A 12963-nucleotide genomic window follows, 5' to 3' on the forward strand; every position below is an offset into this window, starting at 1 on the left:
TCGGGTGGAAGGCTACCTGCTGTCAGAGGTCTGACAGAGCTACCAGTCAACCAGGCTTTACCCTGACCCTCCTCACCGATACAACACAGGAGGAAATTTCCTTCATGTCCTCAAATACGGCAACCACTTGTGCTCAGAGTGTGACATGAAAGCCATCCATTACCACTCCCTGATGGAATTTTCTTTTTGTGGGGGGGGACATCTATTCATCACACATCCCTGATGCTGTACTTGGACACAGGAGCGATTCTATCAATTTTGCGAAATTTCTTCACTTCATACAACCTCCTTAGTGCACTGCAGCCAAGAGAAACAGTTTGGCAGGTCAGCTTTTTTGTTGGGTCGAAGTAGGTCAGAGGAAGGGAAGGGACAGGGGAAGAGAGATCGATCCTACTGTAAAATGCCAAGCTCATAATGTCACCCAGCATACCCACACCCAGCTATTGAGGACTAGCGCTCGATGCTGAAAAGCTGCTTTGATGCTGCATTGTAAAACTATCGTTCCAAGGACAGCCATCAAGAGGAGTTCTGATTTCGCAAGCCAAGGATGGGGGAGGGGGGGTGGATTTTATGAGCAAAGAAATGCTTTTCAAGCAAGCGTACAGCAGAATAATGAGAAGGCCGCTGCACAAATCGCCACAAGTATTAACAAGGATAAAGCCTCATAAAGGGGAGCTAACACCCAATGCTCACGGTATAAAAATAGCTCCAGCAACTAAAGTGGCTTTCAGACTTGGGCACCTTGGGTCTTCTAGCTGAATCGGGAACCTTGCTTTTCCACTTCACTATGGCTGCCACTTCAGTTCACACCTGTCGGTCCCTCAGGGGTCCCTGCAAAGTTACAACAAACTGCCGTCCAAACAGCGCTGTCTCTGTCAACTGCCGCCCTGAAAGTGGCCTTCCTCCTAGGCGATCCAGCGTGTGCTTGCCTACTCCAGGGCGTACAACTCCATCGATTCGCAGCAACTGCCGAACTGGCCATCCTGCTTCCCACCTGGGTTCCACTTGTGTCCCACCACCCTGCATCCCACCACCTGCTCGCCCTTTGAACTGCCACCCTCTTGGCTATGATCAAGGGATACTCAACTGCAATGAAAAGGAAACCATGGAGTTCCTGAACAGCCGTCTGGGCAACTACCTGGAAAGGGTGCGCTGCTTGGAACAGGAGAATGCTGAGCTAGAATGTAAGATCCGGGAATGGTACGAATGTGAAAATGCTTACGTCTGCACTGACTTCAAGCCTTTCTACTGCAGCATTGATGAGCTCCAGCAGCAGGTAATGGCCGTGGGGCCTTCAATAATCCAATACAGTTCTGCAGCAAACTTTTTCAAGAGCAATTGAAGTGTGGGAACATTTCCAGCATTGTTTGAGAGCCATTTAATTCAAACTTTAAAGGTGTAACTGACGGCTTGTTTCTCACCTGGCAAAAAAATAGGGATCATTGTTGTTCTGTTCTGCTGTTCTGACTACTGTTTTATGTTTCTGAGGTTTGTTTTTACTGCTGTAAGCCTCCCTGAGCCCACTTGCGGGATAGGGCAGGGTATAAATAAAAAAAAATTAAATTAAATCATTGTACAATGTCAGACTCAAGATTTTATTTTGCTTATCAGACAGGAGGAGGTTCACAGGAAGTGTGAGTGGCATACTTTGTCAATATGTATAGCTAAAAAGTCAAACATCTGGACAGGCTAGCCTAATCTTGGTGGATCTTGGAAGCAAAGCAGGGTTGGTTCTAGTTAGTATTTGGATGGGAGACCTCCAAGGAATACCAGGGTCGCTGTGCAGAGGCAGGCAATAGTGAGCCACCTCTGTTTGTCTCTTGCTTTGAAAATCCTATGGGCTCCCAGCTCATCTCCAGGGGCGTTTTCGCACTGACCTTAATCAGCAGCGACGCCCCTCTTCACCGCGCAGGATCGGCGCGGATTTCGCACTAATTGCCGCGGAGCACCCGGAAGAGCCGGATAGTCCCGCGGCTTTTGCGGCGCAAACGGAAACCGCCAAAAACCAGTTTCCATTTGCGCCGCAAAAGCCGCGGGACTTTCCGGCTCTTCCGGGTGCTCCGCGGCAATTAGTGCAAAATGCGCGCCGATCCTGCGCGGTGAAGAGGGGCGTCGCTGCTGATTAAGGTCAGTGCGAAAACGCCCCTGGGGTGTAAAATGCTGTTATAGGATCCTGAGGGTATATATTTGCATAAAACAAAAACAGGAAATAAGGCTAAATGCTGAAAACAGAGAAATCATTTGTCTGAGCAGCAGCCAAACTGCTGTAGTATTTGAATTTTAATATGTTGTATTTCAATAAATTCTATATTCTGCTTAAAAGTACATGTGAGTGTCACCTGTTTTAAGTACAGAACATTTTACCTTTTGGTTTTATTCTGCCTTTGCATAATTAGAAATTTATTCAATTAGGGGTTTTTTTCACCGTGCTTTTTCTGTCCAAATGTAGGCTGCTTATAACAAATCATTAACTATTAATCCAATATTAAATTCAAACTGATTTAAGCAGACCAGTAGATGTTTCCTCCCAGTCCTCCCCCTTCTGCACAGTGGCCAAATGATGATAGAGATGCTGGTTACAGTTGGGCCAAACAAGACAGTAGACAAGGTCTTACACCATCCCCATCTCTTTTTGCACTATGCTTGGCCATGATGAACAGTGAGAGGAAAGGGGAGAGAAAACACATTTGATCCTGTGTTACAAATCAAAAAGAAATACAGTACTTATAATACCTTAATATGTTAACAGCTAGTTATACATGACTGGGAAACCCACTTAATATCTTGTTGATAACTGTTTTTCCACTGAGCCTAATCTGGAAGATTAGATGGTACATTTGACCAAAATGCTGTAGATTTGCTTTTTTTTAAAAAAAACAAAAAAACAGGTTTACTAATTATATATTAGTAAATCCAGATGATTGTTTCCTTGTCCTTTAAAATGCCCTCTTGATAGTTATTGTTGATGCTTGAGCATTGTTGTTATTGTAACCTATTATGCAAAAAATAAAAATAAAAGTGTTATATATATTTTTTTAAAAAAATACATTTTTCTTGCTTTTCAGATTTGCTGCACTAAGGCTGAAAATGCAAGACTGTGTCTAGATATTGATAATCTCAAAATGGCTTCAGATGACTACTGCACCAAGTAAGATTGTCCATGGGGAAGATCTAGTGCTTTCATTCATCAGCCCTGTATGCTGCGGTGCCCTGCCCTCAACGGCATTAATATCAGTATGCACAGCTATGATTCCCAAAGGAACTCACCAACAGGGTACCAGAACTGGTGGGAAAATCAGGATGGAAGTTGTGGGCACTAGTAGGAATGGAATAAATTAGGGGCTTCCCGGTCAAAATTTTCAAAATTATGCTTGAATTTGGGGTTCTGTTCTGTAGGGATCCATAACATTTAGGAAACATATTATAATATAATGGGTTCAATGGACTGGAGAGGCGAGGTGGTGGTGAAACATCAGCTCTTTATTGATTTCAGCATAGTAAGGCATAAGCGTAAGACTGAGGAATGAGCCCACAGGGCCAACCTGATATACACATCAGGGTTCCCGCGCTAGCATTCTATTGGTCCATTCAAACCAGCAGGGGACCCATGATTGGAGCAGGGCAGCAGGAATTCTGATCCTGCTGCCTATTGCTCCCAAGTCCCCAAGCTCTGGGCATCTGGCTCCAAAGAGCCATGCAGGAACTCCCAGTTCAGTTCTCCCTTGAGTCCACATACATAACACATATATATTCCATTAAGAACATTTGAATGTATGTTAACGGATATTCTTCCAAATGAAAACACTGAGCACTCTAAAAGTATATTTCCTACGTAGATACAGACATCCTCTTTTATAAATATTTAGGGAATCACAATTGATTGTCAAGCTCATGGCTTAGCCCCCTATACAGTGTTTAGCATACACATGCGCATGCGTGCACACACACAAAATCCTGACTTGGATGGCCCAGGGTAGCCTGATCTCATCGGAACTTGGAAGCTAAGAAGGGTTGGCCAAGGTTAGAACTTGGATGAGAGAAAACCAAGGAAGTCCAAGGAAGTCCAGGGTCACTATGTAGCAACAGGCAATGGCAAACCACCTCTATTCATCTCTTGCCTTGAAAACCCTATGGGATTGCCATACACTAGCTGTGTTCAAACACTGCAGAAGAATAAATATTCAAACACTTCTACTCAACCCTGTTCAAACCAGTTGTATATACAAAATCATCCCAATTTTTTTCAGATTAATATATTTAGAACCTTTACACACGGACCAGAACAGGTGAAACACCTGCTGTGAGCATGCGTATAGGAGAGCAGATAAAGTACAAGTGTAATTTATGGTCCTGAGTATGCTGGAACTGGCATATCATGATTTGGGTATTCTATGACCATAGAACATGTTAACACAATACTTTTATTCTTTCTTATGATGAGAAACTTAGGTTAAGAAACATTGACTTGTCAATAGTGGTGAAAAGAATAGGCCTAGAATTCCAATAAACACCCATTAATGGATGAGTTTAGGACAAATTGCTTTTTAATGACCCTCTGGATCCATAACAAAGCAGGGATTTATGGTCAGATTTTCCTTTACAAGCTTTCCAAGATTCAAACTGTGCTGTTTCAACTTTATTGTAATTATATATCTACTATCTCTTTGAAGATATGATTATGAGCTCAGTCTTCGTCAGCGGGATGAGTCTGACATCACTGGCCTCCGCAGAGTTCTGGATGACCTCACTCTGTGCAGAGCTGACCTGGAAGCCCAACTTGAGTCCTTAACTGAAGAAATGATGTGCCTGAAGAAAAACCATGAGGAGGTATGGACAAAACATTACCAGCACCTAGGACAGAACAGCTGCTATAACACAAAGACACTGTTCACCAACTGTGCATAAATTGGTCTTGACCAAACAGAGCATGAACTAATGCCCTAAATAATGAAACTCCACTAGTGTCCAAATGTACCCAACCAGGGTTAGTGGAAGAAACAAATTCAGCAGTTCCTTTCCTCCTTGATAACTTGTGTGCAAAATGAGGGACAGTCCTTGTGATCATCACTTATGTTCACTTATTCTCTTCCTCATCACGTAGTGGTTAAGAGCAGCTGATTCTAATCTGGAGAGCTGGGTTTCATTCCCCACTCCTCCAAATGAAGCCTGCTGGGTGACCTTGCACCAATCACTGTTCTCCTGGAGATCTTTCAGCTCCACCTACGTCATAAAGTCTCTGTTGTGAAGAGAGGAAGGGAATGAGATTGTAAGCTGCTTTGAGAGTCCTCAAGGCAGAGAAAAGCAGGGTATAAAAACCTACTCCACTTCTTCTAGGAGTCCTGCGCTCTCCGCTCCCAGCTTGGTGATCGCATCAATGTTGAGGTGGATGCTGCTCCATCTTGCAACCTCAACAAGGTCCTGGATGAGATGCGATGCCAGTATGAGGCTGATCTTCAAAAGAATCGTCAAGAAGTTGAGGATTGGTACTGTGCTCAGGTGTGTCCCTTAAGTCAATGCAAACCAGACCAGTTTCCATTGGTGATAGTTCTGCTGATTTCTCACTTCCTGTTTTGGGGCTTTTCCAGATGGAAGAACTAAACAGGGAGGTGATCTCCAGTGGAGAACAGCTGCAATGCTGCCAGTCAGAGATCATTGAGACCAGACGTTGTGTTCAGGCTCTGGAAATTGACATGCAGGCTCAGCAAAGTATGGTGGGTATACATTTAGAATATCCAAATCATTACTGTTTATCAAAAAGTCGTGTTTGCACTATCTCAGAATGAGGGGCAGTGGCTCAGTGGTAGAGCATCTGCTTGGTTAGCAGAAGGTCCCAGGTTCAATCCCCAGCATCTCCAAAAAGGGTCCAGGCAAATAAGTGTGAAAAACCTCAGCTTGAGACTCTGGAGAGCAGGGGAAGGACGGTGGCTCAGTGGCAGAGCATTTGCTTGGGAAGCAGAAGGTCCCAGGTTCAATCCCTGGCATCTCCAAAAAGGGTCCAGGCAAATAAGTGTGAAAAACCTCAGCTTGAGACCCTGGAGAGCAGGGGAAGGACGGTGGCTCAGTGGCAGAGCATCTGCTTGGGAAGCAGAAGGTCCCAAGTTCAATCCCTGGCATCTCCAAAAAGGGTCCAGGCAAATAGGTGTGAAAAACCTCAGCTTGAGACCCTGGAGAGCCGCTGCCAGTCTGAGAAGACAATACTGATTTTGATGGACCAAGGATCTGATTCAGGATAAGGCAGCTTCATATGTCATATGTGTATCTTGCTTCTGAAGAGTTCTAAAGAACACAGAGATAAATCTGTAAGTGTCAGCATTGTAGCAAATCACATCTTTACCTAATATTTTGAGCCCATTCCTTCTGCAACAGCAACCTCATTCAGAGATCCACCTATACAGCTATGCAAAGGGCTGTTTGAAAAGAGGGCAAAGAGGTTCAAGGCAATTTACCACTGTTTTCTTAGCTCAATCTGTCCTTAAAAAGATACACAGTGAGCACAGAATAGGCCTGAGTCTTACATCACTCACATGTCCTTTGCGTAGTGCTACTGTATAAGATAGGGGTGGCCAAGCGTAGCTCTCCAGATGTTTTTGCCTACAGCTCCCATCAGCCCCAGCTAGCATGGCCAACATCTGGAGAGCTACCCTTGGCCACCGCTGGTATAAGACACTCTAGCTCAAAAGACTCTGAAGGTCACTGAAAACTCAAACCTATGAGGACCAGGACTTTTTTTTTAGAAGGAATGCACAGGAACGCAGTTCCGGCTGGCTTAGTGTCAGGGGGTGTGGCCTAATATGCAAATGAGTCCCTACTGGGCTTTTTGTACCAAGAATCCCTGCACAAAACAACGGTGATATGAGGGTGTGTGGCCTAATATGCAAATGAGTTCCTTCTGGGCTTTTTTAACCAAAAAAGCCCTGATGAGGACTCCTTACATATAAAAATGTACAATTAAAATAGATATCTTGTATAGTTCAAGAATTTTGGTGCACATCTATGAAATTCTATATTGTACAAATAATTTAACATCCTGAAAAATATGTTTTCATTATTTTACAAGCCACATTACTACACAATATGTCCGTGAATAGGGCTGTCAGCCATAGCTTTGCTATCTCCAGGAAGAGTGGGGAGGCAAGTGCACTAGTGTTGTGCTGGTGTGCTATGACACATCCAGTGAAAAACAGAAGTGAAGTCATTAGATTGGGAGTGATACTCTAGCATGTGGTCAAAGCTAACAGAGTTTTGGATAAATCCTGGAGTGTCATCCCTGGTGTAATGACATCAGTTTCTGTTTTTGCCTGAAGTGATGTTGTATACTGGTGCAATACCAACAGCATCCACCCACATGTTTCCCACCATTTTTCTCCTATCGGTGTAGGAAATGCAGCTTGGAATTGATAGGTCTTGAGCTGTATGGGCAAAGCCTGATGAAAATGCATACATAAGGTTTTTATGCCCTCTTTAGGGTTAGAGCTGCCAACTTTCAGGTGGGGCCTGAAATTACAACTGATCTCCACCTGGAGAAATTGCCTGATTTGTGGGGAGGGAGGTAGAGAGACTCTATGGCATTATATTCCACAGAGATCCCTCTCCTCCCCAAACCACAGGCTCCACTCCTGTTGGTAGCCCTTCCTTAGGTTCTTGTTCTTCCATACCACTACCAGAAAAAGGGTAAATAATACAAATGATGTATTTTCTGCAATAAACAAATTATGGTGGAACACTCTCCCAAGTGAGATCCAGACCCTGCGGGGTTTAATGCAATTCCACAGGGTCTGTAAAATGGAGATGTTCTGCCAGTGCTATGGTTCAGGTGGCAGTAAACCATCTACATTGGTTTCCCCTGTCCTGTTCCATCTACTGTGGCTGACCCCCTTGCCTGGTTTATTCCATCCATGGAGCTCATAGGTTGGGTTGGGATCTCTTAATTGTGTCATAGATCTATTGGTCTATGTAGATTGTCTACATTTCTACTAGTGGTATCCCACTCTGAGCCTGCTATGCAGGGAGAGTAGGCTAGAAATTGAATAAAATAAATAAATAAATAATATGATGCAGAATTTAGGATTTTTTTATTTTTGGAGGATAGTGGGTACAACTCTGTACATGGTTGACTTCTGATAATTTAAAATAAGAAATAAATGCATAGCTGTTTCACAAATTAAACATAAGTTTGCCTATTAGCAATCAGGTAAGAACATAAGAACATAAAAGAAGCCATGTTGGATCAGGCCAATGGCCCATCCAGTCCAACACTCTGTGTCACATAGTGGCCAATATGTGTGTGTGTGTGTATTGCTGGGTGTCTACTTATGATTAGTATTATTGGCTGCCATTTTAATTGATTTCTTTATGTATTGTTCTTGCTAAATTTCAAGTGCCCCCATCCTCAGTTATTTCCAATGAAGGGGAGGCATTTAAAAGGAGTGAGTTCCCATTAAATCTGATGGCCAGAACTGGTTCAATCCTGCTTGTGACACACTTGCTCCTGGGTCTACCCCCAAAGCCTCATGGTTCTGCCCCCCAAATCCCCAGATATTTCCTGAGTCAGACCTGGCAACCCTACCAAGTCCTGAGATCATTTTCCACATGCACACACACACACCCCAGCTAAGAACATAAGAGAAGCCATGTTGGATCAGGCCAATGGTCCATCCAGTCCACACAGTGGCCAAAAATTATATATATATATATATATGAAGTACTTCCTTTTATCCGTTTTAACCCGACTGCTCAGCAATTTCATCAAATGCCCATGAGTTCCTGTATTGTGAGAAAGGGAGAAAAGTACTTCTTTCTCCATCCCATGCATAATCTTGTAAACTCTGTCATGTCACCCCGCAGTCGACGTTTCTCTAAGCTAAAGAGCCCCAAGCGTTTCAACCTTATTTCATAGGGAAAGTGTTCCAATCCTTTAATCATTCTAGTTGCCCTTTTCTGGACTTTTTCCAAAGCTATAATATGCACCTATAATAATAGGTGTTCCAGTTTTATTATTATTATGGTCAGAAACCAGACAAAAACATTATCAGGTGTACAGATATTCAAGTTAAACTCCGGTTAAAATAAAAATATAAAATTTAGCAAAAAAAATCTATATAAAATTACATAGTAGAAATAAAATATAAAATAACATCTTAGATAACCATATTTCAAATTTGAACCTTGAATCTAAAAACTGAGAACTATATAGTAGACCTTGTGACAAAATCTAAGTCGAGGCTCAAAAGGGCAGTACTGAAATTTATTGCACGCTTTGATCATCTGTACACAGAATCTAGCAGTTAGCTTGGTAATAACTGAGATTTCATCGGTTAATAATTTATCTAAGCATATTTGGTCTGCCCCTACCACAGGACTGTCAACAAAGGAAAGGTCTTATCTTAAAATTTATTTATAGAAGGAGCAGCAGAAAAAGACATGTCCTGTTGTTTCCACCTCTGCTAGAGGGCAGAGACAAATCCTCTCAGAGTATGCAATCTTCTTATACAATCAGGTGTTTCCTTTCCAAATCTTGTGGCTCACTTATATGGAGTCTCAAATCTGAGGACCATCAGTATCCATCTCAAGGACCCCAAACACAAAATGCTATAGCCTTTTAAACATTCATTTTTGTTTATGAGTATGACTAGATGACATGTTGTGATAAAACACTTTGTCTTCTCTACCCATCCCATCCCCAGAAAGCAGCTCTGGAAGACACATTGCAAGAAACTGAATCCCGCTACTGCAACCAACTTTCACAGCTCCAGTGTCTGATCAGTAATGTGGAGGCCCAGCTTGCTGAAATCCGCTGCGACATTGAGCGCCAAAATTGCGAGTACAAGACCCTCCTTGATGAAAAGGCTCGCCTGGATTGCGAGATTGCCACTTACCGCAACATGCTGGAAGGGGAAGACTGCAAGTAAGTACAGAAATAGATGGTTGTGTGTGCAGCCTAGAAGGGATTTATTTGCCGCTTGGTGTATTCACTTCCTCTCTGTTGTGATCTCAGGCACATCTGTCAGGAAGGAACTTCCATTATTGCCTACGGAATTAAATTTATTACATTTCACAGAGGAAAATGGGTGCTTTTGCATCCTTGCAGCACCTGTCTTTTCACTACACCTGAGCAGAGTCCTGGCCATATTACAGATGAATGTTCTTCCCTGCCTCCTTATGAAATATACATCTATTCTGCAATAGCCAGCCTGGCCTGACTTCTAAAGCAGAGTGAGATAGTAAACTGACCAAAACCATGACCTTTAACAAAATCTTTAATGTGACCTTTAATGTGAACCCTTTGCTTATTAAGTGACAAGTAGTAAGGCAGATAGCACTATGCTCCAAATAAAACACCTGTCCAGGGGATAATTCAGCAATGCAACTTCCATTTATTTATGCAGTAGATTTTATTAATGTGTACTGTACGTCTTTCTTTCTTTCCTTCTTGCTTGCTTGCTTTCTTGAGTAGTGCCAAGCAATCCCAAAAAGAGGAAGAAAGGAACAACATAAGCCAGAAAGGGCAAGCTGTACCATATTAGATAATGTGTTACAAGCTGCCTGAACTCTCATGGCCTGGACAAGGAATTTAGCTAAGAAAAGAATATTGGCTGCCATCAAAAATGTGGTAACTAAAATATTTAGGGGAAGCTTATTTTTCTGGTTTGATCCATTTTTCACTAGGCACCTTATGCCACAAGCATTCCAAGTCGAATGTGTTTCACAGTTTCTATGATCCCTAACCCACACACACAATAACTATCCAAAAACGGTATACTTAAGACATGGCTTTCAGAGATAGCAGACTGCAGCCACGGTTAATCTCATACAGGGCTTTTTTTGAGCAGGAATGCAGTTCTGGCTGGCTTGGCATCAGGGGGTGTGGCATAATATGCAAATAAGTTCCTGCTGGAGTCTTTCTACAAAAAAAGCCCTGATTTTGTAAGCATAATTGCTCTCCTGTATCCTGGAATTGTAAGGTCAAGCAAGTACTGTATTTTGGGATTGTAAAGAGCAATGAAAATTCCCATATGGAGAGTAGAGCAAACACGCCTAGACTAGCAGATGGGACTATGGGTTGAAAAAAAAACAGAAAAGAGGTTGCAGGTAGTTGATGCAAAGTAAGATCTAAAAACAAAAACCATGCAATATCTTTTTGGAGAGCAATCAAAACTAGGCTAAGTTACATTCGACACAAGCTAGGGCCTTCTCGGTTGCAGCACCAGAATTGTGGAACGCTCTTCCGGAGGCCATAAGGGCCCTGCGGGATCTCTCCACTTTCTGCAGGGCCTATAAGACCGAATTGTTTCAACAGGCCTTTGATATCTAACCGGGAGAGAACTGCCACCCGACATCATATAGAGTTCTAGGTGATCACTGTCAGAAAATAAGAACTCGCTTATATTGTAGTGACACAGCACCACGAAATGGTTTTTAAAAGTTTAAATTGTAATTGCAATTATTTTTATTGGTTTTTATTGGTTTCAACTTGAGAATATGAATGTTGTCAGCCGCCCTGAGTCCGTTTGCGAAGAGGGCGGATTAGAAATTTAAAGTAATAAATAAATAAATAATAAATAAAACAACACAAAACAATGTGCAAGTTTTCAAGTTCTACAGAACCTGGGAATCAGCTCAGGAATCATCCCCACCCAGCATCACTGTTCAAAACTGCATTGCATATTACACAGGACACAGAAAAGAAACCTTAATGTCAAGGCCAGAAATCCACAACCTTCTTTAATATTCAGCCTGACAAAAAAAAAATTCTGGAGAATTAAAAAAAAAACTCACACATTGTTTAATATTATTGGGTTGAACTTAACACAAGGTATTTACATGACTTTTGTTGGGGGTTTTACTTTTTTAAAAAATCCGAGTTTGGAACCTCTTCCATGGGCCTCTTTGCCTCACCTAAACTGACGTTTGTTTCTCTCCAGGCTCCCCAACCAACCCTGTGACCCCGAACACTCGACTACCATCCGTTCATCTGTCTGTCGGCCAGTTTGTATGCCAGAAACAGTCTGTGTTCCTGTCTGTCCACCAGAGTGCAAACCGATGGTGCAGATGATGGAGCCTAATATGAGTCTACCCTGTGTCAATCCCTGTGGGCCAGTCTGTGTCCCATGTGGTCCTATGCCTGGCCCCTCCCACCCCTGTGTCCCCTGTGGTCCAGTCTGCCCACCGCCCTGTGGCCCATGCCCACCTGGCCCACGCATCACCACAAAGATCTGCCGCATGTGAAATCTCAGCGCTCAGATAAAAAATCAAAAGGCAGCAAGGACCTGAACTTGAGTAACAAAAGGTTTAAAAGTTCCTATCCTGTGCATAGAAAACTCGGCTAAGAGCCATGCTAAAGTTAAACTTATTCTGCAAGGTAGCTCTGATAAGGCGATTCCTCCATTCCCTGCTGCTTTGTTGCTTTCTAGGATTCAAGGAAGTTTCTCTGGTTCATTCTCAACAAGCTTTTGTTTTCTGGCATGACAATAAAAATATCGTGTCTGAAGTGTGATTTACAAGGAAACATTCATTTCGTGACAACTGGTTTAGAGTTCTTGTAGAAACGTGTGGCCTTCGCTCGCAATCTGAATCAAATGATTGCCACACATAGTACATCTACAACTGCATTTCAACACTCCTGCCCTTTAGAATGCACACCTGCAGAGATTCCACAGCAGTTTCAAATTATGAATTCCTTAGGTGCTGGTGCCACCTGCTGCTCAAAAAGGTGTTCTGGGATACCACTGTACTTGTTAAAGAAATCAGATGCACTCCTGGGAAGTCAGCAGATGCAAAACTCTAGACGTGTCTCTATTTTTTCTCATCCACAACCCATAATGCAGAGGGTCCTCATTTCAGGGGCTTGGTGGGTTACACACACATACACACTCACGTGCACACACAATATTATCTCCTTCTGTCCAGGCCACTATTTACTATTCTTCACTCACAAACAAAAGGATCGTAATTTCTATCCCATCT

The 12963-nt window shown here is 42.8% G+C and overlaps 1 protein-coding gene across 1 annotated transcript; it reads left to right on the plus strand.

The window, feature by feature from the left end:
- The first annotated feature begins 746 nt into the window (after nt 1-746).
- LOC132584313 (keratin, type I cuticular Ha4-like) lies at nt 747-12242 on the plus strand. Its single transcript, XM_060256169.1, has 7 exons — nt 747-1276; nt 3066-3148; nt 4671-4827; nt 5335-5496; nt 5586-5711; nt 9684-9904; nt 11922-12242. The coding sequence occupies exons 1-7, from the start codon at nt 788-790 to the stop codon at nt 12223-12225; spliced, it is 1542 nt and encodes a 513-aa protein (XP_060112152.1). The 5' UTR covers nt 747-787; the 3' UTR covers nt 12226-12242.
- Nucleotides 12243-12963: the final 721 nt, after the last annotated feature.

The sequence above is a fragment of the Heteronotia binoei genome, chromosome 15 (assembly GCF_032191835.1).
Source record: "Heteronotia binoei isolate CCM8104 ecotype False Entrance Well chromosome 15, APGP_CSIRO_Hbin_v1, whole genome shotgun sequence".
NCBI lineage: Eukaryota > Metazoa > Chordata > Lepidosauria > Squamata > Gekkonidae > Heteronotia > Heteronotia binoei.

Excerpts from the sequence above, each read along its gene's own strand:
- LOC132584313 (XM_060256169.1), top strand. The coding sequence starts at position 788 with ATGGCTGCCACTTCAGTTCACACCTGTCGGTCCCTCAGGGGTCCCTGC. Across the intron at positions 3,149-4,670 it reads TCAGATGACTACTGCACCAA|ATATGATTATGAGCTCAGTC; the intron begins GTAAGATTGTCC and ends ATCTCTTTGAAG. Across the intron at positions 5,712-9,683 it reads TGCAGGCTCAGCAAAGTATG|AAAGCAGCTCTGGAAGACAC; the intron begins GTGGGTATACAT and ends TCCCATCCCCAG.